The 25,736-nt window shown below is 40.6% G+C and overlaps 2 protein-coding genes across 2 annotated transcripts; both read left to right on the top strand.

Annotated features, from left to right (window-relative positions):
* The first annotated feature begins 162 nt into the window (after window positions 1-162).
* Window positions 163-17,906, top strand: FBXO28 (F-box protein 28). The gene is made up of 5 exons (XM_054063217.1): window positions 163-406; window positions 6,715-6,824; window positions 8,282-8,420; window positions 10,900-11,095; window positions 12,749-17,906. Exons 1-5 carry the CDS (start codon window positions 191-193, stop codon window positions 13,141-13,143), a joined length of 1,056 nt encoding a protein of 351 aa, XP_053919192.1. The 5' UTR covers window positions 163-190; the 3' UTR covers window positions 13,144-17,906.
* A 1,499-nt stretch (window positions 17,907-19,405) lies between these two features.
* DEGS1 (delta 4-desaturase, sphingolipid 1) lies at window positions 19,406-25,078 on the top strand. The gene is made up of 3 exons (XM_054063123.1): window positions 19,406-19,564; window positions 21,115-21,857; window positions 24,429-25,078. Exons 1-3 carry the CDS (start codon window positions 19,483-19,485, stop codon window positions 24,573-24,575), a joined length of 972 nt encoding a protein of 323 aa, XP_053919098.1. The 5' UTR covers window positions 19,406-19,482; the 3' UTR covers window positions 24,576-25,078.
* The last annotated feature ends 658 nt before the right edge of the window (window positions 25,079-25,736 follow it).

The following is a 25,736-nucleotide window of genomic DNA, read 5'->3' as shown; positions in this document are numbered from 1 at the left end:
AGTCTCAGAGGGTTCCCCCGCGGGCGGTCTCGGTGTCGCCGCCCTGCAGGGGGCGCTGCAGCGGCCGGTTCCCCCTGCGCTGCACCGCCCCCCAGCGACCGGGTGAGGCGCGGGGCACGCCTCGCCCGGTCGAGCGGAAGTGTCGTCATAGGAAGCCCCACCCCTCGCTCAGCTGGGGAAGGACGGGTCCATGATGGCGGCGCCGGAGGAGCGGCTCCTCTCGGACGGGGAAGGCGGTGCCCTGGGCTCGGCGCGGCTCTCCCCACCCCCGGCCTCTGAGTCTCCCGAGGCCTTGGCGTCCTTGGAGCCGCCGCCTCAGAGCAACACGCTGATGGGGCTGCCCATCGTGGCCATCGAGACCATCCTCAGCTTCCTGTCCTACGATGAGACGAGCCAGCTGCGGCTGGTAGGGGCCGGGCTGGGGAGGGCAGTGGCGGCCCGAGCGGGGGTCCCTGCAGCGGGCGGGCCGGGGGTCGGGGGGGGCAGCCTGCCCCAGGGGCCTGGCGGGCAGGGAGCGCGGGTCTCGCTGAGGTGGGTTGTGTTAGGTTGGGATGGCTTGGCATGGGGTGGGATGGCTTGAGATAGGGCTTTCTCCCTGTTCCCCATCCGCCCCGAGCCTCGTGTACGGGCGCGTAGGTGTGTGCCCCTATCCACATGTTCCTAGATGTCTTTGGCCATTGCTTACTAATAAACTTGACAACCTCAAAGGTCTTTTCCAACCTAACGATTCAATGGTTCATTCCACTCATCCTCTGTGAGAAATTACTGCTCTGCTGGGGGGGCTTCTTTGTCCTGGAGGTTGCTTGCCTTGTGGGGACTACTCTGTTGTTTCTTGTATGTGTATTTATTTTTACTTACAAAGCTTAAGTCTACAAGTGTAGGTGGTGAGCCTGCTGCTCCAAGGACCCTACCCTGTCTAGAAGTAAACGTTGGGCAAAACACGGGGTGTAAGAAAGCCGTTGTCTGCATGAAGGGCTGTCTGCTTCTTTCAGTCATAGAAGTAGACTTAATAAAAGGTATTACTTGTACTTGCAAACTTCATACTGTTAAAAATAAGCGCAGGTGTCAGAGAGGAGAATAGTGTATGTCAGTGTTTAACGGCCTGCATAAGGAGCCTGGTGTAAACTATGACATAATACGATAAGCTGCTATCCTCCTGAATTTCTTATGAGGTCGTACATGGAATAATAGTGAGGGAATTAATGCATAGCTTATGTAACCCTCAGTAAACTTGCATGTACCGTACTGTTTCTATTTTAAGAACTCTGTGGGCCTAAACTGGATAATATTGCAAGCATATTTCTGCATTAAATTACACTGCATGTGTCCTGGATCACCAACATAGGCTGTTGCATCCGGAGTGTAGCTATAAACTGAAAGCTCTTCAAGCAGAAAATCTATTCCTATTCATACCGCACCAAGTACACCACCACCTAAATATTTCTGGTATGCTGTCAGTCCAGTAAAAACTTTAGCTGCTTCTGTGAGAGCAGGTACTGGTTCTGTGAAACAGAAGTGGTACTGCCTTTTTGGACTGTATCCTTTGATTTTGCGTACTTACAGCGTGACTGTGGGAAAGTGCCTTTGATGTACTTAGTGTTGAACATTCTGTATTGTAACGCTAGGTGCAGCCTTTTACTGCAGCTTTCCTTTTGAATTTTTTAAATGGTAGTACCTGTGGGGGTGATCACTGGTCAATAAATGCTTTTTTTCTTTCCGTAGGGCTAAGCTAATGCTCTTAAGCAATGCTTTTTTAGCAGTGAAGTTGAAAATGGTAAAGTTGGTGGTGTAAGGACTAAACCAGCTGTTTAACTCTCCCTGCTGCTTAAGAAGTAAAACATAACGCTTTTATGCTCCTACGTAGCACCCACAAGTTTTTTTTTCTGAAAGACAACTGCCTCTTTCAGAAGTTCTGAAATGTGCAAAACCAGGTTAACCAGCACTAATTGAAAGAATTAAAGCCCTTTTGGTTTGACCTAGTCAAAAGTGTAGCTCATAACAAGATAAGCTTGATCCAGGTAGGTCTTTTGGATGGCCATTCGGAACTAAAGGTGTTATTTTGGTGATTCACTGAAGCCTATAAACAAGGAGGAAGAGACTGCATGTTTTATGTAACTCCAGATGCTGCTGATGGAGAATTGAGGTAGTCTTTTAAAATAATAATGCCTAGGCATAAATTTATAATGACATTTCATCGCTTTCCAATTTCTAAAGGCTACAAGTAGCCTTGGGAGGCATTTGTATATTCCTGTTCTAAGATCTGTCTTGCATGAACAGGAAGTTTTTGTTCTCTGAGAACTGACTTGAGCTGCTTATCAAATATGAATGAGTGAATCTTATAACGCTGAAGATATATTGCAGGACTAAACTAATAGAATGACAGGGATTAAATTGCTTAGTTTTCCTGCATATTAAAGTGCCCAAAAGGACCTTCATTAACCCCTTATAATTTGGCTTTCTGTAGGATAAAGCATCTCTACTAAGGTAGGAAGATATGATCCAGGACATTCATCGACCTAAAGGAAGTTTGACTTTATATTTGTAGATACAAAATGAAGATTCCCAAAACTGATTATTTTGATGCATTTTCTGAATCCCAGCATTGAAGGAAATTGATCTCCTAATCTGTCTCTTTTTCTGGATCGCTTTAACCCAGTGGTCTAAAAAAAATATAATTCTTTGGGTTGAATTGGTGTTGGAGCTGGAGTGTGTACAGGAGGACAGACTAAGCAGTGGGCTGGATGGGAGTACATAGAACATCAGCAAGTTTTCAGATTAAAAAAGAGATAGCAACCTGTATTTTTTTTATGTGAGCATAATGAGGAACATAATCTAAGGCTTAAGATCCATAAGTCACCAAAGGACGAGGTAAAGTATGTTTCCTGCTTATGATGTTTGCCACCAGGCAAGGCAGGATGATGGGCCTCTTATCGTGCAAAGAAGCACTTGTTTTCCTGAGCATAATGCTTTCTGCTATTCTTGGTGTTAATGCGTTTAAAAGCATAAATGAAACGCCTACTTGTTAAGCAAAGAAGTAGATCTAAAATAATGGAGACTAAACAGTAGGTATTCAGAATGCAGTCTTGTCTGAAATTATGCCTCAGTGCAAATCATGAGTTCTCAAATTTTGTTCAGATAAAGTGAATGAGGGGAGAAGCAACAGCATTTTGCTTTCAGCTCTTTTGAGTATTTACTTCATCTACTTTCTCTGATATGTGATCATAAGGGAAACACAGAAAACTCAGAAGATCGTTATGTCTGAAGCTGTGATGTTCTGGACAAGCTACAGCCTCATTTGCATGCTGATATGGAAGCTGGCTGTCTTCCAGCTTTTGAAGGCTTCTTTTACTGTGATTTTTTTAATGACTTGCAGAAGATCTGAAATTTTTACCCGAGTGGGATAGTAATGAGATACTTTATTCCGGTTTCTTTTCACTCACATATATGAGCTTGGAAATGCCCTTGCATTCAGGCTATTACTACAGCAAGCATCACTAAAACCAAACAGTCCACAGCTTCCATCCATGAACACCCTGAGGAGAAAGTTATCTTAGATTCTGACACGTCAGAAGTGTCTTAGGTTCTACGGCAAACTTGTGCTTATTTTCTGCACAGCAGAAATAAGGACTGGTTGCTTTTGGACAGCACAGCTTTAATCTTCCCACAGTTTCAGTAAATCTATATTTGCAGACATTTCTATTTTAAAGCGTCTTGCAGAGTCATCAACATTTTGTTGCTTACTTCTTCTTTACCCTAGAAAGGCATTATGAAACATGGTATCTGTGTAGCCTCCAAGAAGAAGAACATATATTGAATCTGAATGCTTCAGGATATTTTTATCTCTGTTTTGATGTTGGTTATCTGTTAGTGAAGCTTGGAAGAAATAAGACACGCTTGAGGAAAGGAAAACTGGCGGTAGTTGCCTAGTAGATTCTGTCAGTTTACTTTGTATACAAATTAAGTTTAAAATTAGTTCTTTCATAGAACTAATTAGTTACAACTTGTAAGTCAGCATGCTAAGAAGCAGTCAGCTTCTTATTCTGCTTTTTACGTGGACTTGGAATAATAACTTTCCAACACTGAAATTTAATACAGTGTCTGGTTGGACTTGCTGCTTGAAGAAACTCTGGCTTTTCAGCTTTATGGCTAGAATAAGATGATGTTCATAAAAATTTTCAAATAAAAATATGAGGTGATTGTCCCACTCTACTCTGCAGTGGTGTAGCCCCACCTTGAGTACTGTGTGCAGATTTGGGCATTACGGTATAAAAAAAGCAGTAAAGCTACTGGAGGGTGTCCAGAAGAGGGCCACAAATTTGGTGAAGAGTTTAGAGGGGAAGCTGTATGAGGAGCAGCTGAAGTCACTTGATCTGTTCAGCCTGGAGAAGAGAAGATGGGAGATCTCATTTTGGTCTACAGCTTCCTCACAAGGAGAGGAGGAAGAGCAAACGCTGATCTCTTCTCTCTGGTGACCAATGACAGGAACCAAGGGAATGGCAGGAAGGTGTGCCGGGGAGGTTTAGGTCTTCTGGGGGGTGGTGGAGCACTGGAACAGGCTCCCCAGGGAGGTAGTCACATCGCCAAGCCTGACAATATTCAAGAAACATTTGGACAACACCCTCAGACATACAGTGTGAATGTTGGAGTTGTACTATGCAGGGACAGAAGTTGGACTCGATGATCCTTGTGGGACCTTTCCAACTCAGGACGTTCCATGATTCTATGAAATTTAACTTTTTACTTTCTTATGGTTCTTTGGATAGCTAGTATCAAACTGTCTTGGACTAATATGAACACTTAAATGTATAATAATACTACTTTGTGTGTGACTGCTGACTACGCAGTCTAAAAGACCTATACTGTTCCTTTAAATACAGGTGCCATATGGTTTAAATGGTGATATCAGGAACTAGCTGAGAATTAAGACATAACTGGGGACGTAAGTCGCAGACAACCAAACTTGGTTTCTGGTGATACCTATTATCTCTTTGGTGTTTGGGTTCTAGACTGGTTATTGGCATAGATATAGGTAATGTCCAGAAATTGGAGCAAATAATTCTTCATGTCGCATGGTGTAAGCAAATTAGTAAGATTTTAAAAATCCAGTGTTTAAAAATCGCAATGCAGTTTGTGTTATCCATTGCGGCTGTCTATCTTGGATGTGGGAGGGCTTCAGCACACTGAAAGGTCCCTGCTGCCACCAGATGTCAGTATACACATGATTAAAATCACTGTTTCTGTGCTTCGTCTGAATTTGTAGCTAATAATAAATCTAGGAGTGTTCTTTCTCTTGCACTGAGTAATTGCCTAGCTACCATAGCCCTTCTGCAGGTATTAGTGCCTAGTTCAGGGATTTGGTAGCATCACAACTACAACTGATCTAGGCATCCCTAATGCAGCTGATATCTTAGAAGAAATTTGACAGTTTCCTCCTTCCTATAGCTGAAGGGCTGGCATTATTTTTTTTATACAGAGGAGATGATTTAGGTGATTCAGTGAGTGTGGGAGAGAGTGTGCTGAGACTGTACCTCTGTAGTTAATGTGTCTGATCCTTCCCCTTTGACTGTTAACAAGGGAGATCTTATATGAAGGAGGATAGACAGATCGACAGCAATTGCTTAATTGTCTGTTAATACAGATCTGTTGGAAAACAGTCAGTTCTTACTCCCAGAACTTAAACTAACTGTGACTAGAGGAAGACTCACAGGAAGTATAACTTCTTTAAGTAGTGCCTTCCACATAAACAGAAAATAATTGCAGGCTTCTCTGGAAGAAGTGAGAATCTTCTTAAATGCAAAATAAGTAGTGTATGGAGGGACAGTGTGTTTACCTAAAAAAAAATATAAATTAGAAGCACTAAGGTAATCTATTGGAAAGTGGGGTTGCAGTGGGAGTTGTGCGGTTGAGTACAAAACTACCCACAACAATTTCAAAGGACTGAGCTCTTGTATCTTCAGAACTGAATTGCAATAGCTTTGAACTCTTGTATGAGTTGGCTTTGTCTTGTAACTCATTATTTTGTGAAGGTTTAAATTTAGCAGTTTATTACATCTTCTGCAGCTATTATTGTCCTTTCTCCCTGCATCTGTTGGAAAAAAAAATGAGGCTGTTGGTATCCAACATATCAAATAAAAGAATCTGTTGAATGGAAGAAAAGACTTCTTTTTTTAAAAAAAAAATGAAAATATGAATATGAAAAGGAATCTTGTTTCATATGCACTCTATTGCATAATTTTTTAAACTTAATTCTGTCTGTCTTGAAAAACAAAATCCTTAAATCCTTAAATGCTGAAAGAAAACCATCACGATTTCTTGGTTTAAAGGGCTCATTTTTTGAGACTACAAAATGTTAACTTGATCAACCAGAATCATTCTAGAGACCAAATTGAAAGCCAGGCATAGGCATTTGCAACTTCCATTAGAATCAGAGGAAATTGTATCTGCTTATATATGGGTGGCATTCAGCCTATTGTCTCGTGTTAGGCAATGTCAGGAGATTAATTGGTGAACAGTGTGCAATATAGCTGCTCCTTTTTGGAGTACCATGATCATTGCTACAGATGGTGATGCCTTTAAGCTCAACTGCAGTTTCTGCCTCTTGAAATGGAGCACAAACTGATAAGAGAATCTTTTACTACTTGGCAAGCATGGATAAGATAATAGTGATTTATTGCCTTAATTGAGCCTTGAATTTTTCTTTTTACTTAAATACAGGTTTGTAAGCGAATGGACTTGGTTTGCCAGCGAATGTTAAATCAGGGATTTCTGAAAGTGGAAAGATACCACAACCTGTGTCAAAAGCAAGTTAAAGCTCAGCTTCCAAGGTATGTACCAGTTAAAACTATAGTTAAACTTAAATTTGCCAAATTTTTTTAAACAGAAATTTGAAAAGGAATTTATTGCTGGCTAATTCCACTTACATATCTTGAAAATTTGAGTCACATTTCATTTTACTTCATTTTTTTTCCAAAAGCACCTTGAAACTAAGATGTAATTACAGAATAATGGTGTGGATGAATGTAAGCTGTCGTATACCAAGAACTATAATATTGGAAAATGTATCTGGTATTTTAAACAGAGAAAGAAAAAGTAAGTCCTGTATTACTTAACTCTTTCGGCAAATCAAGCAAGGACTCCTAGGAATGAATAAATGCCATTCCTTTCCAAGACTGACTGCCTTCCTTGATAATTTATCTACGTCTTTGCTTAAAAAAAAGCAATATTTTTCAGTGCCAAGGATTAAGCAGGGGGAAGGGAGCAGAGGTGTGTGAGCACTACTGGGAGCTAATTTCGCACTAGAGCAATGTCTTTTCTTCACAGTGAATAAGTACAGCTTATCAGATTTCCCAGTCAAAGTGAAGAAACTAAATGCTGATTACTGTAGGGATCCTTTGTCAAAGAGCTTATATCTTGACCTAAACTTTGGCAAGAACTAATGATATATTAAATTTATGTCAATTGCATTGAAGTGCTGATTGTATGAATATGAGATATAGAAGTATTCACACAGACTCAGTGTCTGCTCCTAACCACTACTGAAAGCTTGTTTTTGAATACGAGGTCCGACACAAAAAAAACCCCAAGACTGTGTCTGTAGCTCTTTTTATTTAACAAATAAAGAAAATCAACCAGGATCACCTTTTAAACAGTTCTTTTCTGAGCTGACGCACAGCTGCATATGATGTTGCCAGTGTTCAAAGCGATTCAGAAAATGATCTGTGGAAAGGCTGTTGAGGATTTGCTTTCACATTTTCAACCGACAAAAAAATGGGTTCCTTGGAGCACTGACTTGATCTTTAGGAAGAGGTAGTTATTAGTGAAAAACTGCTTCCCAGACAAAGCGTTGTATTGATGTTAACTTGATGTTCAGTCTTGCACACTGACATTTCCAACTAAGGGTAAGAAAACCTCTATTTGAACACTCATCCACTCATACTGAGTGATCAGGTTCCCAAGCTATAGGGTTAGTCTTGAGGTATTTTGTGTCAGAGCTCATAGTCCTAAAATGCTTAGAGAGTTTATGGGTCACATAAGATTTAGTAATTATTTGAAGAGCAAATTTTGTCTTAGTCTAGTATGCTGTTTCTAGCTGGTTCTCAATCCCTATCAGTTTCTTAACAATGTCAGTTTGGTATCAGTTTTAGTAACAATGGAACTAATGTTAGTGGTTACTTTTTCAAACCTGGGGGATTTTAAGGGTGAAATTGACTTGAGCTAATGTTACAGTTTCGTTTTGTTGACTCATCCTTTAATCAGTGTGGCCTCATGATCTGTCTTCTAGACGAGAGTCAGAAAGGAGAAATCATTCATTAGCTCGTCATGCAGACATCCTTGCTGCTGTAGAAACGAGACTCTCTCTGTTAAATATGACTTTCATGAAGTATGTGGATTCCAATCTCTGCTGCTTCATACCTGGAAAGGTAAAATGTAGACTATATTATGTGAATATATATCTGTGTTTAAAAAATAGGGTGGTGTAACTTAACCTGGGACAAATTTTTATAATGTTGTGTTTCAGATACTTGCAAGCAAACACGCAAGCCAATACTCAGCTATGACAGGCAGTCTGAAATGAATGAACCAGACTATATCTAAATATTAATTATTTTAAACTAGATTTCCATTTTGCCTTAGAGTTTCTTAATTCTGATTTTGACTTGTGGTGCATACATCCTATACAGCCTTTTACAGGCAACACATGATATGTAGGGTTTAATTCTGAATTTTAATTGTACAAAACAGCCGGAGGCCAGGTCATCAGAAGATGTAGTAATTTATGTATAACACCAAGTACTCGATCAAAGAGGATTTTAGGCACCTTTCTTAAGGGTTTGAGTACTTCAGATTAATTGAATTAAGATATTTAGTATGTGGAAACACTGTTAAGTATTACAGTGGATGGAGTATTTTTGTTTGGTAGGTTGAATTAGTTTTAAAAGTAGATAAAATGTGTTAAATACTAATACTGCTGTACAATTCTGGTGTTTCAGAATATTACTCAAACATAAATTATGCAAGCAAGATATACATCAGAGATATCACTGTTCTATAAGCTGTGAAAACAACTGCATGGGGGTATTGACAAAATCATGATCTGAGGAAGACTGGTACAGCTCAGGGTTGAAACAAGACCTATGAACGTGAGCCTAATGCTCTATTTGTTGATCTTTCCATGTGAGGTTTGGCTATGTTGGTATTAATTTTTCATAAGCAGATAAGTAAATTGCACTGGGATGAATGGAAAAGTTAGCTGTTGGATTCAGCTAAAGCATGGCAGGCATTTTTATAGTCAGTACAGTAGGACAGGCTATTGGCATGAAAGGTATTTTTATCTTGAAGAGAGAACTTTATTTCTGTAGACTCAACTTGATATTTAGTTAACTTTAAATTAAATGATTAATATATTTATGCTTAGTTGACTTCATATTATAGTTTTATATATATCATGCAGTTTTAACAATGTAATATAATATAACACGAGGTCAAATAAACTTAAGGCCTTGATACCTGGCATACTCAAAAGAAATGTTGCTGTACTGTATTTTTTGAAGAGCAGACAGAAAGGCAGTACTGAATATAGACCTGGGATGTGCAGGAGCTGAGCAAGTGAGCTTGCCAGACGTTTTCCTTGTGGGCATTGAGTCACAAGGACCTTGTTTGCATACTGATATAACAGCTAAGAAGTTTGGTTTTTTAATTGTTTACTTAGTGTATGAGCTTGCTAGTGCTGCTGGGCTCTCAGCACAGTTATCGGTTCACCAGAAAACGCTCTTTTGGTCAGGCAGGTTCAAAGCTTAGTCACAGACTGTGTTTCCCCCTCCACCTGCCCTGCTTTACCCTCAGGAAATTTCACTTGTATGAAGCTACCACAGAATTGTCGGGAAGTGAATTTGTGTTAGAATGTGTGAATCCAAATCTGAGATTTGGCATACCGTGTGAAACTTCCTGGTGATGGCAGAGCACTGCTGCAAGATTTTTATTGAGGATGGCAGGAGAGTGCTTTGAAGATTTGTTGCCAGCAGGATATAATATGGGTAAAATAAGAGAAGCCTTTTGTAAGCTTATTGTGTGATGACACACTTTAGTCTTGTCTAGCTTTTGCAACTTTTTAGCCAAGCTTCCTTTATTAAAACACAAGATGCAACTGAATTGTCTTACCTATGATTTAAAGTCCTTAAGATCTGTGTTCTTCAGGAGACTCTTCAAGCATTCTTAATCCTGTGCAAAATACCAGTGTCAATAGTTTCGGTAATAAGAGACAAGCGCCCCTATCTTGATGTGCCTCAGACTATAATTTATGGGTTAGCAGGATGCTTCATCTCTCTGTATCTCTCCTAACCACAGGGCTTATCTATCAAACCCGTAATGCAAGTGCTTATGTTCTTCGTCAGTAGTAGACTGATGTTTTATAAATTAAAGTATTTTGGACTTAATATGAGTTTGCAATATTTTGTGTGTATGTAAATGGGCTCAAGTAAATATTTACAGCTCTTTAAACTGGCATAATGATAATTCTTGCTGTTCCGGTAGTGTGTTTCATATGCCTCGTAACTGGCTGGGGCAGTGAACTCTCTGCAGTGTAGCTTAGAGTATCTTGCTTTGGATTCTTCAAAAATAAATGATTATGCTCTGCTGAGTATAGATTATATAATTTACAATTCAAGCATAGAGGCAGTAAAACAAAATTTCACACAATAAGCATTATTTCCTGAGTTTGAAGAGAGTTGTTGTGCTAGATGAAGTGAATAGCTTCCCTCATGTATCACGAACAGCACTTCATTTCAACTAGCTAGTCTGAAAGTAAAGCACACAGTGGTATGTAACAGAATGTACGTCTAGAATGATCTAAAATAATCTTGACTTTATTGGAAAATCCTAATTCTTCTTTAAATGTTTTAGGTAATAGATGAAATTTATCGTGTGCTAAGGTATGTAAACTCTACAAGAGCTCCTCAGAGAGCTCATGAAGTTCTTCAAGAACTAAGGGACATTTCCTCCATGGCTATGGAATATTTTGATGAGAAGATTGTTCCAATACTGAAAAGAAAGATGCCCGGGTCAGATGTATCAGGACGTCTTATAGGAGCTGCCCCAGGTATTATTTCCAACATATAGTTAAGTTTTATTTATTTATTCTGTAAAAATTCTCAGCACTGTATCATTTTTAAAGCTCCCTGCCTTAAATGTGAGCTTTATTACATAAATATGATACTTGTTTCTTAAGAATGCTAACTAAAATTCATTTGCTTTGAAATTTAAGGAGCCTTTGTACCACTAGCCAAAGAACAGTCACTTGAATGTATGTTAGAATTATGCATAGTGTGTATTCGTTAAACAAACGCTTTTGTGCCACCAGTGAATGAGACTTCATCGTTGCACTTAGTTGAAATTTGGCACATGAGATGACAACTTGATGCCTTTTATTTTTAGGACAATCAGCAAATGAATTAGTCTAAGCTGTTGTAGTGCAGAGAGCTAGAACATACTTGTATGTGCTTTTTTACATTCCTGGGGCACTAACGTAAACACTAACAAGCAATATACTTAAGGGTAATAGCAAAAAGGCAAGTAAGATAACAGTTTATTTATAAACAATTAAACTGCTCCTTCATGTAATCTGTCTGAATTTCCAGAACGTTTGTGAACCAAAGTCTAAGCTAGTTGCCTCATATAATAGCCAAAAGCAAAAGGTTAGTAGAACTGTAGTGTTTTGCCTTGCTGAACATCTTCAAGCTTCTTAGGAACTGTGAAATGAACTCTGAAAGGATAGCTTACTGAAAATTAAAAAATAAAACAAAATTACACCTTAAGCAAAAATGATAGGGTAACTGTAGGAGCTGCTCGTTGTCTCTGGTATATCCCGTCCATCCTTCTAGCCGTAAGTGTGTAAACCGTGTCTTAATTATATCCTGTTAATTATTCCTCAATTTCAATGAGTCTCTCAGTTGAGGAAGTATTGCCTAAAACTGTAGATGATGTTAGTTGAGGAGGATGAGTATTCCAAGCTTTCCTAGACTGTTCTGTCCTTGTACCACTTAAAAGTTGCATCTTCGTTGCACAGCATAGGTAGAAGAGTAAAATTATATAAAAAGTGAAAGAACTCATACTGTAGCTTCTAGTCTCCTTCATTTGCTGGAACTTTATTAAAATCAACGTTCCCAAGCTCCAATTCTAGTATAATTTAAGTACTTACGAAAAAGGAGTCCTTAAAAAAACCCATGGGAAATAAATTCCTTGCTTCTGAAATGTAAGTTAAACTGAAATATCTTGTTAAGCCCCAGCCACAAAATTTTAGAACTTCATCTGTCTACAACTAAGACAGCAGAATTGTGTGGCTCTGTTGAAAAACATTTGTTTAATATAATTATTCTGTAATAAGTAATTTATTGACACATTGTGGATATTTGACTTAACATCTGTGATACAAAATCTAGACAACAACATAATAGCTCTGTGTAATTTTTGATACAGCAAAAGCAGGGGGGTCTTATATTCAGAAATTGAATTATTTGCTGTTTTCCAGACTACTGAAAATCTAAGTGATTTAAATTAGCCTAACCTAGTTGTGTTCTGACATACCATATGCCCTAGTTATACACTTAGTTGACTGTAAATCTGTTTACATAACTTGCAACCAGTATTTGGATTCATGTTTGGGAAGTAGAAATAAGTAAAATATGAAAACTGGGACACAATTTCTACCTTTGTCTTAAAAGTTGTAGAGGATTAATCACAGTTTTCTTTGAAGGTCCAGGGCCTTCTGCAGCACTGACAACAATGCAGCTGTTCTCCAAGCAGAACTTTTCGAGACAGGAAGTCACAAAACTCCAGCAGCAAGTAAAAGCAAATGGCACAGGCATGACAGCGCTAAAGAGGGAAATCTCAGAGCTTCGCCTCAAAGTGCAAGAGCAACAGAAACAACTCCAAGATCAAGATCAGAAACTGCTAGAGCAAACCCAAATCATAGGTGAACAGAATGCCCGGTTGGCTGAGCTTGAACGGAAGCTGCGAGAGGTGGTGGAGAGTACAGTAGGAAATTCTTCAGGTTCTGGCTCAAATGAACAATCTTCTAGAAAACGGAGAAAGGTGGTTGAACCCACAGACTGTCCTAGGAAATCACGCCGCCTCCAAAACAGAAAATAACTTGGGAGAAAGTGACACCTTCAGGAGGATACACTGCTTTAGTAGCCCAAGCAGGTCTGCTTGTTTGGATACTGTGACTAGCTTCATGGTGTCACTTAGGCTGCTGGCTCTTCAAAACACCACTTAGACTGAAACAGTAATTTTCTTTCATTGAGACTTTTCCCCTGCTTTATGTATGGGTGGGCCTAACGCACAGAATCTTTAAGATTTGCAATAGTTACATACTAACCAGACCTGCTCTGTTATGTTTTGAAGGGTTAATCTTTTTTTCTGTGCAGATGTGTTTAAAGTAAACTTATTTGTGTTTATGCATATGTTCACATAAAATCTTAAATAAATTCAGTCTTAACTGACTAAAAAGTTAAGTATAAAAGCAAAAGTCCTGTTCACTTGAAGAAGGAAAGATCCACTTTTAAAATCTTGTTTTAGAGAACTTGATGTTTTTTGTTACAAGTGACCTTGTCTGGAATGTCTGAAAAGTAGTTAATACTTTTCGGAGATCTCTGTAATGAGTAAAACTGACTTCTTAAGGTACAGTATTGGCTATATATTTTTGTAAACTTACAAGGAAGGGCCTTCTATCCAGTCGTCACATGCACACACCCTGGTTGTAGGTCTTGGGAGCCATACTCTACATTTGCATGGATAGGTGCATGTACAGCTTGGTCAGCTTGCCAAAAGCACTTGCCTGAAATTGTTCTTAACTCTGGAAGAGAATACAGAGACCTATAAAGCAATTTCTTTGCTCCTCAGCCATAACTTAGCATCTGCTTTCAGCACAACTGCTTTCTGACAATGAGGTGGTCTTCTGAAGCTGTTGCAGGAGATTTTGAACCCAGGCTATCTGCCACTTTCACTAATTGTAAGTTGCAGATATTGTTAGCCAAAGCTGGAGAATTGAGAAGCTGCCTATGCATCACTTGATTCATAGGCCAACATCTAATGGGTATCAGACAAATTGTCCCTACGATAACCACGCTTATGGGAACACGATTTGAATGAAATGCTGTATTATGGAAAAACTTAAAACTATTTTGTGTGTATGTGTTGAGGGTGGGGTGGGATGGAAGTTTCTCTGTAACGCTGATGACAATATTCTAAGCTTTCCTTATCCTAAAAGTTAAATCTCATCAGACAAAGCTTTAATTCCTTTTGCACTTCTGTTTTGAGCTTGTAACTGGAAAGGCATGTCTTGCACTGTTCAATCTCTGGTTACTTTTAACAGCCTCAGAGTTGTGTACAGTGAATTTTTTTCCCCCCATCTGTATATTTTTGGAACCCAATACAGATACCATTGTCCTTGGTTTTGGTTTTAATGTACTAAACTATGTAGCTTTATCATTAGACTTATGTTTTCTTTTTTTTTTCATCAGCTGCTGCTTTGGATTTAGGTAGTACTGAATTCACACTTTGTATGGCACTGAAAATGCAAATCCTGCATTTGTAGCTGTTCAAAATCTTTATATTATTACCATTGGTTAAAGCGCAAGTAACTTACTTTTTGTATGGCTGTCAGCATAACATAGTGGTTGTGTTTAAATCGCCAAACAAATCAGAAATTGTCTGGTCAAATGTTATATAATTGAGAGAAAACTGACATTTTTTCTGAACCTTCAGCTAGACTTTTTACTTCTAAAACATACTAGCTCATATCAGAAGTAACACTGCAAATGCCTAATTTTTGGCAGACATTTAAATTTTCAAATAAACTTGTTGGGTAGTTTGAGTCTTTTTTTAAAAGAATTGTTTCTTAAGAAAAGCACCAAGGAAGTGATAACAGGTTATCTGGGGAAAAGGTTAATGTTAAAGGAGCATTTCCTGTTACTGGTCTTCCATGGCACAGAATTTTTCCTGTTAAAGATCTCATTGAGATAGATATCTGCTGTTCAGTTTAAAAATACTGGCATATACTTTATCTTTTAACAAATAATGTTGAATCAAAGAGTCAGCATGAGAGCTATAATTACTGTGTATACTTTGATACAAAGTCATTTAATATCATTCATTAAATTCATAATGTCATAAATTAGTGTCATAAATTAATTTGTCATTCATGATGACAAATTCCTGTAATGGTCTATTTACCAGATATTTGTGGTTAAATACTTCTAAACAAGTATAAACGTCTGAAAAGGCTTGTCAAAAAGATTTCTTCATACGTCTTTTAGTAGCTTTCACTTCAGTTTATTCTAGAAGATGCAAACAATTTTTCCCCCTTCACAGTATACAAAAGTTTGAGGTTATTTGAGAGTACAGTTTGTGTATACATTGGCAAATCTCTAGTTCTGCGTAACTAGGCTGGAAAGAATAACAGCCTGTTGTTACATGAAATATTCTCTGGGGATGGTGCCAACTTGGAACCTTCAACTCAAGGAATTATGATGTGCTGAAGGTTTGCAGGTGCATCCTGATCCTCTGTGTGCTACCAACTATAGTAAAATGGAACAAGGCCCATCCGGCTTAAGAGGAAGTGGGGATAGTTAGAAGCAGGCTTTGAGAAATACTACAACTAAGGTCTGCCAGTGTTTTGTTTTCATTTCCTGGGGTACGAGGGAAACGTTGGTATCAGATGGCTCTCAGACTGGAATATACACCAGTGGTAGAGATGGAACATAGAAAACAGAATGAACTAATAGTGTAGAGAAGATAGCTGGAACATTAACTTCTGACAGTGTATTGTCCCTTATTAAGTAAAAAGATGTATTTTGCTATATGTGAAGAAGTTGATAAATAGGCTGAAGTAAACCGAAATGACTTCTGACTATAAATTACTTTGCAAGTTTACATGAGTTGGTACATCAGCCTTTGAAAGTACAATGTTTGTAGCAGTGTATGATTGATCTGTGCAGGGGAGAACCTCAGACTAGTGAGACTAAGGTGTAGTTTTACAAAGTCACATGAAAATTTTTTTTTTGTTTGCAGCCAGTGTTCAGTTCTGGTACTTGTAGCAAAGGGCTGAAACAGTTGGGGCTCAGGGTTGAAAAAGAAAGCAATACTATCTGTTAGTTTCTTAAAATAGCTTAAACCTGCTAAGGCTGGCTTTCCTTTTCAAGCCTGCTTTCTAAAAACAGCACTTTGCTTTGTAAACTGCTTTTTGTTTCATGGTAGGGTGGGGATATTTTAGAAAGTTGTGTATCTAGTGAATATGGCAAAATGGTATCAGAAAATACCACAGTGGTGCTTTTTTTGGGGGGAAAAGATGTTTGCAACCAGGCCTAGCTCTCCAAATTACACGAACAACTACATGTAAAAGCAGTACACAAGCACCTTCTAAACAAGGGCTAATGGATCTAGTAGGTGGAAGCCCAGAAGGAAGAAAGACTACCTACTTAAAAAGATAAAATTCTCAGATTAAAGAACAAATAGGAACAAATTTTAACTTCTTCAATCCCTGACACTTTCTCAGCATGGCACATTATGTTAACCACAATAGCTCATTAATGTTATGAGGATGCTTTCACATAATTTCTTAACATAAAAGGTAAGACTGCATTCAACAGAAACTTAGTTGCTCTTACTGAGATCTAACAGTTAATTGTGAGTGGCACTAAAGATCGCCTAAGGAATTTTCAACATCAGAGCTGCTTGAAAATAGGATGACATAGGCTATAGTTAAATATGTCTTCAGACAGAAGACTAGTTGTTTTGGTGTTCCTGGTGGTTTTGAGAAGGTAACTGGAAAATTACAGTGATAGATTGTTATTTCATTCGTAAGCAAGTTCAGTTTAAAGTATTTTATAGCAATGTGTCTGCTAGCTGTGAACTATTCTGACACACTCCAGTTCCATTCCTGCACTACTTTGCACCGTAAGTGGACCGGCTCACTTCTTGCAGAGCTGTGCTTACTGGATCTCACCTTCCTGGTTGGATGGGGGTGTGCTGCTGGCTTTGGTTTACATGTAACTGTATACTCCAGGGTTTTTGTTCTAGCTTTGTGCCAGCTGACAATGTGCTAGGTACTGGATCTCTTTGTCTTCGGAAAGGAAGATGTCAGATACAAAACCTGTTAGTTTGGTGAAGACCCAATAAATCTGCATTTGTTATACATGCTGCCTAAACCAGAAAGACTCAGTGTTAAATAGGAAAAACACTTTGCACCCGAGGACACTTGGGCAATTAAATTTTCCAAAACTTTCCTATTTAATATTTTTCATACTTGTTTAAGCCTTGTTTGGCTGCTACAGAATGTTTACTTTATAAATCTGGGATCTTATAATTACCTTGCTGAAACTTTTGATCATTTACAAACCCATGTACCTTTGAAGTGCTGTAAACTTGTCTCTGTGTACCGAACTCAATCGTGTCTCCTCCAACGCTCCTGTGAAAGTCTGAAACCTTTCTTATCAGCAGATACATTTGTTCTTTCAGCAGGATCTTTCCCATGGCTGAGAAAGTCTTTGGCACAATGATGGATAGCAGTGCTAATATTTGAACTACAACAAGAAGAGAATGTTTTCAGAAACCTTACGTACAGTGCTTAGAGTGTAATTGAGTGAAACACTTGTGATCTGGGCAATTTTACAGTCACCTTCTGCACTGGTAACTCAAAAACACTTCCTGGTTTATTGTGAAGTGGGCACTGAGCGAAAAGTAAGACAGAACATCCCTTGCAAGGACAAAAGGCCTTGATGAAATCTAAATATTTGTTTTACCACTTACGCTGCACCAATCCTCAAAAGTCCAGAAAATTTAAATTGTGTGACTAAGGAGGGAAAGGCTGTGAATAAACTTTTCCATCTCTCCTCTACTTGTTCCCTTTTCCACTTTTAATTCACTTCCTAATGTACACAGATTAAAAATGCATGTGAACAAAAATATTCACAAATCTGTTGTGTTTTACAGATCCTGTGCTTTTGTCCATTACTTTAGATTGCAACGTTTTCAAGCTGGGATTGTATATTCCCTACAGTTGCACAGCTGCACTTGGGTTTTTTAGCAGCTAATACTTGTTAGCCTATTTTATTATTACTAATACATTTTAAGTGATGCATCATAAACCTCAAGATACTCATATTACATTGAGAGATAAGGCACAATTTACTTTGTGATAACTTCCTCTGTTGCTTTTAATACTGTTATCGATTTAGATTATTTTAATTGGATCGGATTTATGAGCAACTAAAATTCCAAGCAAGTAGTCATTCAACTTTACGTAACGTAATCTTTGTACTGCCCACAGTCAATATTAGACGAGAAATAGATGTAGGGGCATGTTAAATGGAGTTTTAATTATTGCAGAGGAGTTCAGCGAAGAATTTCTCCAAACACCTTGCCCCGGAAAGTGAAGAAAACTCGGACCTTTGCACAGGCATTTTGTAAGAATTTTGGCAGCTTACAGAAATTTAGATTTTGGACAAACGACCCTTAAAAACACGAACCTTTTACCTTTGGAACACTGCTTTTTAAGGAGCCGCTCTAAGATATGCTTTTTCTGTTTCCAGACCTAAGCAAGGGATCCGGCGGGGGCTGCCCGGCCGTCTGCGGTGGCTCCTGGGCAGGCTGCCCAGCAACCGGGGGGGCGCAGAAGTCCCACAGACACCTAAACCAGCACCGAATTCCCGGCCGGGGAGGCTGTGCTCCTCCTCAGGACTGCAGCGAGCGAGCTGGGAGGGCTCCGGGGGCAGGGCCGGCGCCACCAGCCCACAATTCTCTTTCTGTCCTTAAGTACGGGGCATTATTAAAGGCGCCCAACAGCGCAGGCAGCGGCGCGGCCGGCTCAGAGGCTCGCTCGGTTCCCCGCGGCTCCTCGCAGCCCTCACTGCAGCCCTGGGGACCCGGGGCGGCTACCAAGGGCACAAGGAGCGGCCGGAGCTGTCGCTCACCCTGGGGATCCGGGGCAGCCATCAAGGGCACAAAGAGCGGCTGTCGCTGTCGCCCACTCTGAGCAGCTGGGGGTGCAGCAAGGGCACAAGGAGCAGCAAGAGCTGCCGCAAGCCCTAGCGACCCGGGCGGCCACCAAGGGCGCTCAGAGCGGCTGAACTGCCGCCAGCCTGCCACGCGGCAGCGGGAGGACCCGGTGCCGCCCCGGAGGCGCGGGGCAGAGCGGTTCGGCTCCATCCCTGCGGCGGAAGCGCGGCTGCGGGGCGGCCCCGCCCGGCGAAGGCGCTGGGGCAGCGCGAGCCACCGCCCGGCGCCTCGGGCAACGGCCTCGCTCGCTCCGGGGGCGGGGCCTGCGAGCCCTACAGGCCGAGCGACGGCCAATGGGGAGAGCGGACGCGGCGGTGGGAGTGGCTTGCGCCTCACGGCGCTATAAAAGGCAGCTGCCGGGGGGGTTGCTGTGAGTCGGGTGGTGTGGATTGGGTTTAGCGTGGTTTTACGACGGGGCTCGGCGCTGCCGGTATGGGGAACACCGTCGCCAGAGAGGATTTCGAGTGGGTCTACACGGACCAGCCTCACGCCGACCGCCGCAAGGAGATCTTGGGTGAGTAGGAGGGGTGGTGGCTGTGCCGGCACTCCTTGCCGCCCGCTGCGTGGCGGGGGAGACATCGAGGGGGGGCCCAGCAAAATGGCTGCCAGCTGAGGCGGGGGCACCGCGGCGTGGGGGCCCGTCCTTTGTCGCCGCCGTGAGAGGCTCCCGGCGGGGGCGGTGATGGCTGGGATCGCGGTCGGCCCAGGCCCGCGTGAGGGAAGCGGCGCCGTCCGCGTTCGTGGAGGCGGTAGCCGCCGCTGCGGGGAAGGAGCGCGGGGGTGGGGGGGAGCAGAGAGGGGGGTGGTGACGCGCGCCTCCCGCGAGCCCCGGGGCGCGCGGCCCGGGCTCCATTTTGAGGCACGAGGCAGCCGCGGGGCGGGCGGGGCAGGAAGCGGGTGGAGCCATTGGTCACGTAGAATGGCTTAGGGTTGGAAGGGTCATTAAAGCCCAACCAGTTCCAACCCCCCTGCCATAGGCAGGGACACTTCTCACCGGACCAGGCTGCTCAAGGCCCCATCCAGCCTGGCCTTGAACAGCTCGAGGGACGGGGCAGCCACGCCTTCCCTGGGCAACCTGTGCCAGTGATAAGTGACTGCCTGGCGTCAATAATGACCGCGTGCCTGCATAGAGGACATCGTGGCTCCCGGTGTTGGGGGTCAATATTCGCCTTCAGGCAAGACGAATAAACCGCAGTTGAGCTTATTTGAGCACTTCTGAATTGCCGGAGGGCTGTCAGTTCAAAGCTGCTTTCCTCCTGGGTGGGCTAGAGGTGCCTGCCACGTATGCATCTAATTGCTAAGCAACAGAAAAATGCAAAAATTGCTTCATCCAAAAGGATTCACGATAGGAATAGATGTCACGAGTGGAAATGATAGCAAAAATGCCAGGAAATAAGTTCTCTAAGACTTGTTTTGGAGTTTTAGAAAGCAAGTATCCTTTCAGTCCCGGGCAACACGAGACATTGATCTCTATGCATCGTGTGCAGTGAGACGAGAGCTGGAACAGAATGTATTTCCTACTTGCATGCATATCTATAAATTTTCCCAGAAATCTTATGCATATTCTATTACTTTCCAAGGGCTAATTTTAATGTTATTATTAACTTCACAACAGTTAAAACTATTGTGAATTTGGAGCTTTGGCTCCAGCTCTGCCTGACCTTGCATTAGAGATAGATGCATCTGCTTCTATAATCACCTCTATTTGCAGCCTCTCTATCTGTTCAGCACAGATCGCACTGCACACAAGACCATATATTCAAAGCACAAACAGTGTCTTGAAAAACACTATTAGGAAACATCCTCTCAGGGAGACATTCTGTCTAACTTTCAAAGAACACAGTTACTTCGATGAAACTTTACTTCAGCTTAAGTGAAAATATTCCACTTTTTGTCATATTAACTACTTGTTACATCAGAAAGGTGGTACATTTTCATTGCCTTTGCAGACATTCTAATTAGGAGGAAGGGAAGCAGAAGCTGTGTATTGGCTTTTGTAATCTAATTGGGATAGTTGGCTGTGAGGAAAGCTTCTAAATCAGTTTTCATTTCTTTCCCATCTAGCTAAACATCCAGAGATAAAAGCGTTGATGAAGCCAGACCACAACTTGATCTGGGTGGTCATGCTGATGGTTCTTGCACAGTTAACTGCATTTTATCTAGTTAAAGACTTGGACTGGAAATGGGTTATCTTCTGGGCATATGTTTTTGGCAGCTGTATTAGCCACTCCATGACCCTGGCTATTCATGAGATCTCTCACAACAGTGCCTTTGGCAACAGCAAAGCAATGTGGAATCGATGGTTTGGAATATTTGCCAACCTCCCCCTTGGTCTCCCATACTCTATATCCTTCAAGAGATACCACATGGATCATCATCGTTACTTGGGAGGTGATGGAATTGATGTGGACATTCCTACCAACTTCGAAGGCTGGTTTTTCTGCACCCGTTTTAGGAAGTTCATATGGATTGTTCTTCAGCCTTTTTTCTATGCCATTAGACCTCTCTGCATCAATCCCAAACCCATTAGTCGACTTGAAATAATCAATTTGTTGGCTCAGCTTTCCTTTGATGTCATGATATATTATTTATGGGGAGTCAAATCCATTTTTTACATGCTTGCTGGTTCAGTACTTGGACTTGGGTTGCATCCAATTTCAGGACACTTCATAGCTGAACATTACATGTTTTTAAAAGGACATGAGACTTACTCCTACTATGGGCCACTTAATTTGCTCACTTTTAATGTTGGCTATCACAATGAGCATCATGATTTCCCCAATATTCCTGGCAAGAGCCTTCCACTGGTAAGTTTACTTCCAAGATTATTACTTTTTCCTTAAAATGAGCACTAATTTAACTTAAAATTAGGTAGAACACCACTAGAAAAATTGTATTTGGGATATTAAAACCAAACCCCACAAAACTCCAGGCAAACAAAAATCTCCAAACCAAACAAAAACCAAATTCTAAGTTGAGTGATGAAGGGAGTAATTACTTATTTTAGTGCTGTCCTGAAAAAAAGCTTCCAATGTACTGCCTGCTCAAGCCCCTTCCATAAAAGGAGGGGGAGGAAATGCATGTCATATGCTTTGCACTAACTTTAGTTTTATGTAATTACAACGAGCCTTGTCTTCAGTTTAAGTATGTAGAAAACTAGTTAAGTTGCAAATACCTTCAGAGATCTGTTGTCTCTGCCTTTGAAATCTTAAGGACAATATTGTAATGCGTGTTTATCCTTCAGTCTTCCATCACTGCCGTACTCTGTTGGGGAAAGAGGTGGTTTGATGTACTGGTAATGTTTGTTGCGCTGTTGGCAAATGTTCAGTAGTTTTCTGTTTTGGAGCAGCTCAGTTTCTGCTAGTGAGAGCCTTTGAACCCTAAGTAAGTTGTCAGCAGTACACTGACAGAATTAAGGCTTCATAACTAAGACTTAGAATTGTCACATCTGCATGAGTAGCAGGTGTGACTTTTCAAACTGGTTTCTCCTCACTTCAGTCTTTGCTTCTTTTAAACAGAAACTTAATTCTCATTGTTTACATGTTTCCCAGTTGAAACATGGGAAGACAGGCTTCCAGGATTACACCTAAAACTCATCTTCAGTGAAAAGTGTTTTTCAAACTGCAGTTTAACAGTCTTTGTTACTACACTGGGCAACAGTAATGCTTGTGTCTTTGGTGGAGTCTAATCTTGATTATTCCTGTTGTCAGCAGTGGAACTGTAAATGAAATTACTCCAGCACTTCTTTAGCAGAGCAGTTAAATTCTGTAATTGCTTTGCTGAGATTTTGGTTTTATGGGGTTTTCATTTTTTTTTTTGAAAAACAATGATTTCTTATTCATAGATTTAATCTTTGAAACACAGCTAAAGTTGCTTTAACTCACCTTTGATACTTAGATCTGTGCTGGTGAACCAGCATTTCACTTGCACCAGTTTGCAAGTTGTACAGAGGAAATGATTTTTTTCAAGTATTTAATTGCAGAGGTAAATACCCAGCTGTGCCACAGGACACTCAATCCATGGCTCTGATAAGAAAACAAAGTCTTCCTTTAGAACACTGTAACTTGATTGAACTGGACTCTGCTATGCTGTATGCTAAAGATCACTGAAGTATTGAACACTTGATTCCAACTGGGCTACTGGTGAGCCAAGAATAATTCCTGTTGAATAAAGTATACTGGCTAGATGCACCAATCTATAGGTGTGATGATGGATCAAAATTGTCTTCAGCTCCAAATTGGGTATGCAAATGCCTTGTGGGTTTGTTGCTTATACAGCTTAATATTCTTCTGTCTGAAGCAATGAAATTCAGTGTAAAATCAGTTTTGTTCTGTTTGAACTTCTAAGGCTTTAGGTGCTTGGTCGTATATTTACATATATATATAAATATCAGGAAGGATATCTAACTGAAATTCCAGCTCTTATAAAACAATGGTCTACATATGTCTGAGAATAAAGTCTTCAGAAGCAGTTTATGTTCATCCTTGAGTGTCTGTCCTCAAACAAGCTGTTCCTCCGAAATAAGGTCTCTGTTCTTGTGAATGCTGAGGTTTTAAACTACAGGTAAAAATAGCATTGTTAAGCATTTCTTCCTAGAATTTATAACATCCTTTTTAGTGATGGTCAGATGTATGAGTTGGTGCTGAACTGAGTCACGCACTTCCACTAGCAACCAAACTACTTTGTTTGGAGAATTATGTCTACAATTAAGTCTTATGAAGAGCATCTGAGAGAGCTGGGATTGTTTAGCCTGGAGAAGAGGAGGCTGAGGGGAGACGTTATTGCTCTCTATAGCTTACTTAAAGGAGGTTGTGGAGAGGAGGGAGCTGACCTCTTCTCCCAATTGACAGGGGACAGGACAAGAGGGAATGGCCTCAAGCTCTGCCAGAGGAGGTTCAGGCTGGACATCAGGAAAAAAATGTTCACCAAAAATGTCATTGGGCACTGGAACAGGCTGCCCAGGGAGGTGGTTGAGTTGCCTTCCCTGGAGGTGTTTAAAAGATGAGTGAATTAAGTGGTGAGGGGCATGGTTTAGGGATTGTTAGGAATGGTTGGACTCAAATGATCCAGTAGGTCCTTTCCAACCTAGTGATTCTATGACACTTGCTTTTGTGAGCTACATTGTTGTGTAGGTAGCACAGTGAATGGACTTCAGGATGTTAGCACAGTTTGTTCTGCTTAGCTCTAACATAGAAGCCTAATGCGAAGTTTACCTAAGTAGGGAGTTATTTTTTTCCTTGGGGAATTTTAACATTGTGGCACTAGTGGCATTTCCTGTAGAGTCTTAAACATCTAAAATGAAACTTGGTTGAGGATTGTAAAGTTGTCACAATTGGTGCTAATGTAAATAGTAAATGAACATTGTATCTCATCTTCAGGTGAAGAAAATAGCAGCTGAATACTATGACAACCTGCCACAATATAACTCTTGGATAAAAGTATTGTATGACTTCGTGATGGATGACACAATCAGCCCATATTCACGCATGAAAAGGCATTTAAAGGGTGAAGTGAAGCAAGATTAAACTTCTGGCAACCAAAATACTTTATCTGCTTGCTTTAAAGTGGCTGGTATAAGGTCTCTTGCTAAAGATGTTCACCAGTGTCCTGTATTAAGATCTACAGCAACATAGCAATGCATCCTTAAAGATTTTGTAGCAGACTCCTGCCAGCTATAACATTCCTTGCAGTCCTCAGATTCATTGGTTTAATGTGTGTATGTTTGCCTAAGGATCAGTATTATATGCGTAATCCTAAATCACTTTGTTACAGAATTTACTTTGGTGGTTGTTAAATCTATATAAAGTATCTGTCCAACTGGTAATATTTTTAAAGTTCTAGGTGTAGTACACTGCCCACAACATGCTACTTAGATGACTAGTGTTACAGTGCTGTACTTACCTGTTAATCCTGATTTGTTAACATAAACCTTCTGTTGAACTTGTTTCTTAACTTATGGATGGAAGAACTGAATTTGCACAGAAATGTTGTCTGCTTTTGTTTAAATATATCTATCATGTAATTTGAAGCATTGCTTTAAAGTTCTACTTTATTTTAAGTACCTTAAAGGAGCAATCTATCAGAATGAAATTGGCATGTTTTGAAATGGCTTGTGTGACTTCCTTGTAAAAAGGTGGGGAGTTGAAGGATATTGCTAACTTTGTTTCCCCCACCTACAGCCTAAGCTGCTTGTGTTGGCATATAGATTGAGCAGCTAGCATTTAGAATTGTATTGTGTAAGCCAGTACGTAACTTAATAAAACTGATTAGGTTTTTCACATTGAAGTAATCTTGCTGGTTTAGGATTTTGCTGATCTGCAAAGAAAAACTATTAGGCTTGTCCTAATTTCTGCTCTTACCATAGTTTTAAATGCTAACTAATATTTACACTCACTTGGAAATGTGGCTTTTACAGAAAAGTTAATCAATTGAAGCAGATATTGTTTTGGCAAACAAGGCTAGACACAGCCCTGGACAACTCTACCTATTAAGCATATTTGTCACTTATGTACACAGAAAGGTGCTGTTAAATGATCCTGATTTCTGCCCTACCCCCCAACCCTACAGTACCCTACATAAACTCTTGTGTTTCATATTAAAATGTGGTGAGAGCACAAACTTCCTGCTTAACAAGCTTTTAAATTGGGAACAGAGAATGCTTGACTTGCTGAACCCAGAAAAATGAA

The sequence above is a fragment of the Cuculus canorus genome, chromosome 3 (assembly GCF_017976375.1).
Source record: "Cuculus canorus isolate bCucCan1 chromosome 3, bCucCan1.pri, whole genome shotgun sequence".
NCBI classification, from domain to species: domain Eukaryota; kingdom Metazoa; phylum Chordata; class Aves; order Cuculiformes; family Cuculidae; genus Cuculus; species Cuculus canorus.
Note: the sequence above shows the minus strand (reverse complement) of the source record. Positions and strands in the feature narration are given on the sequence as shown.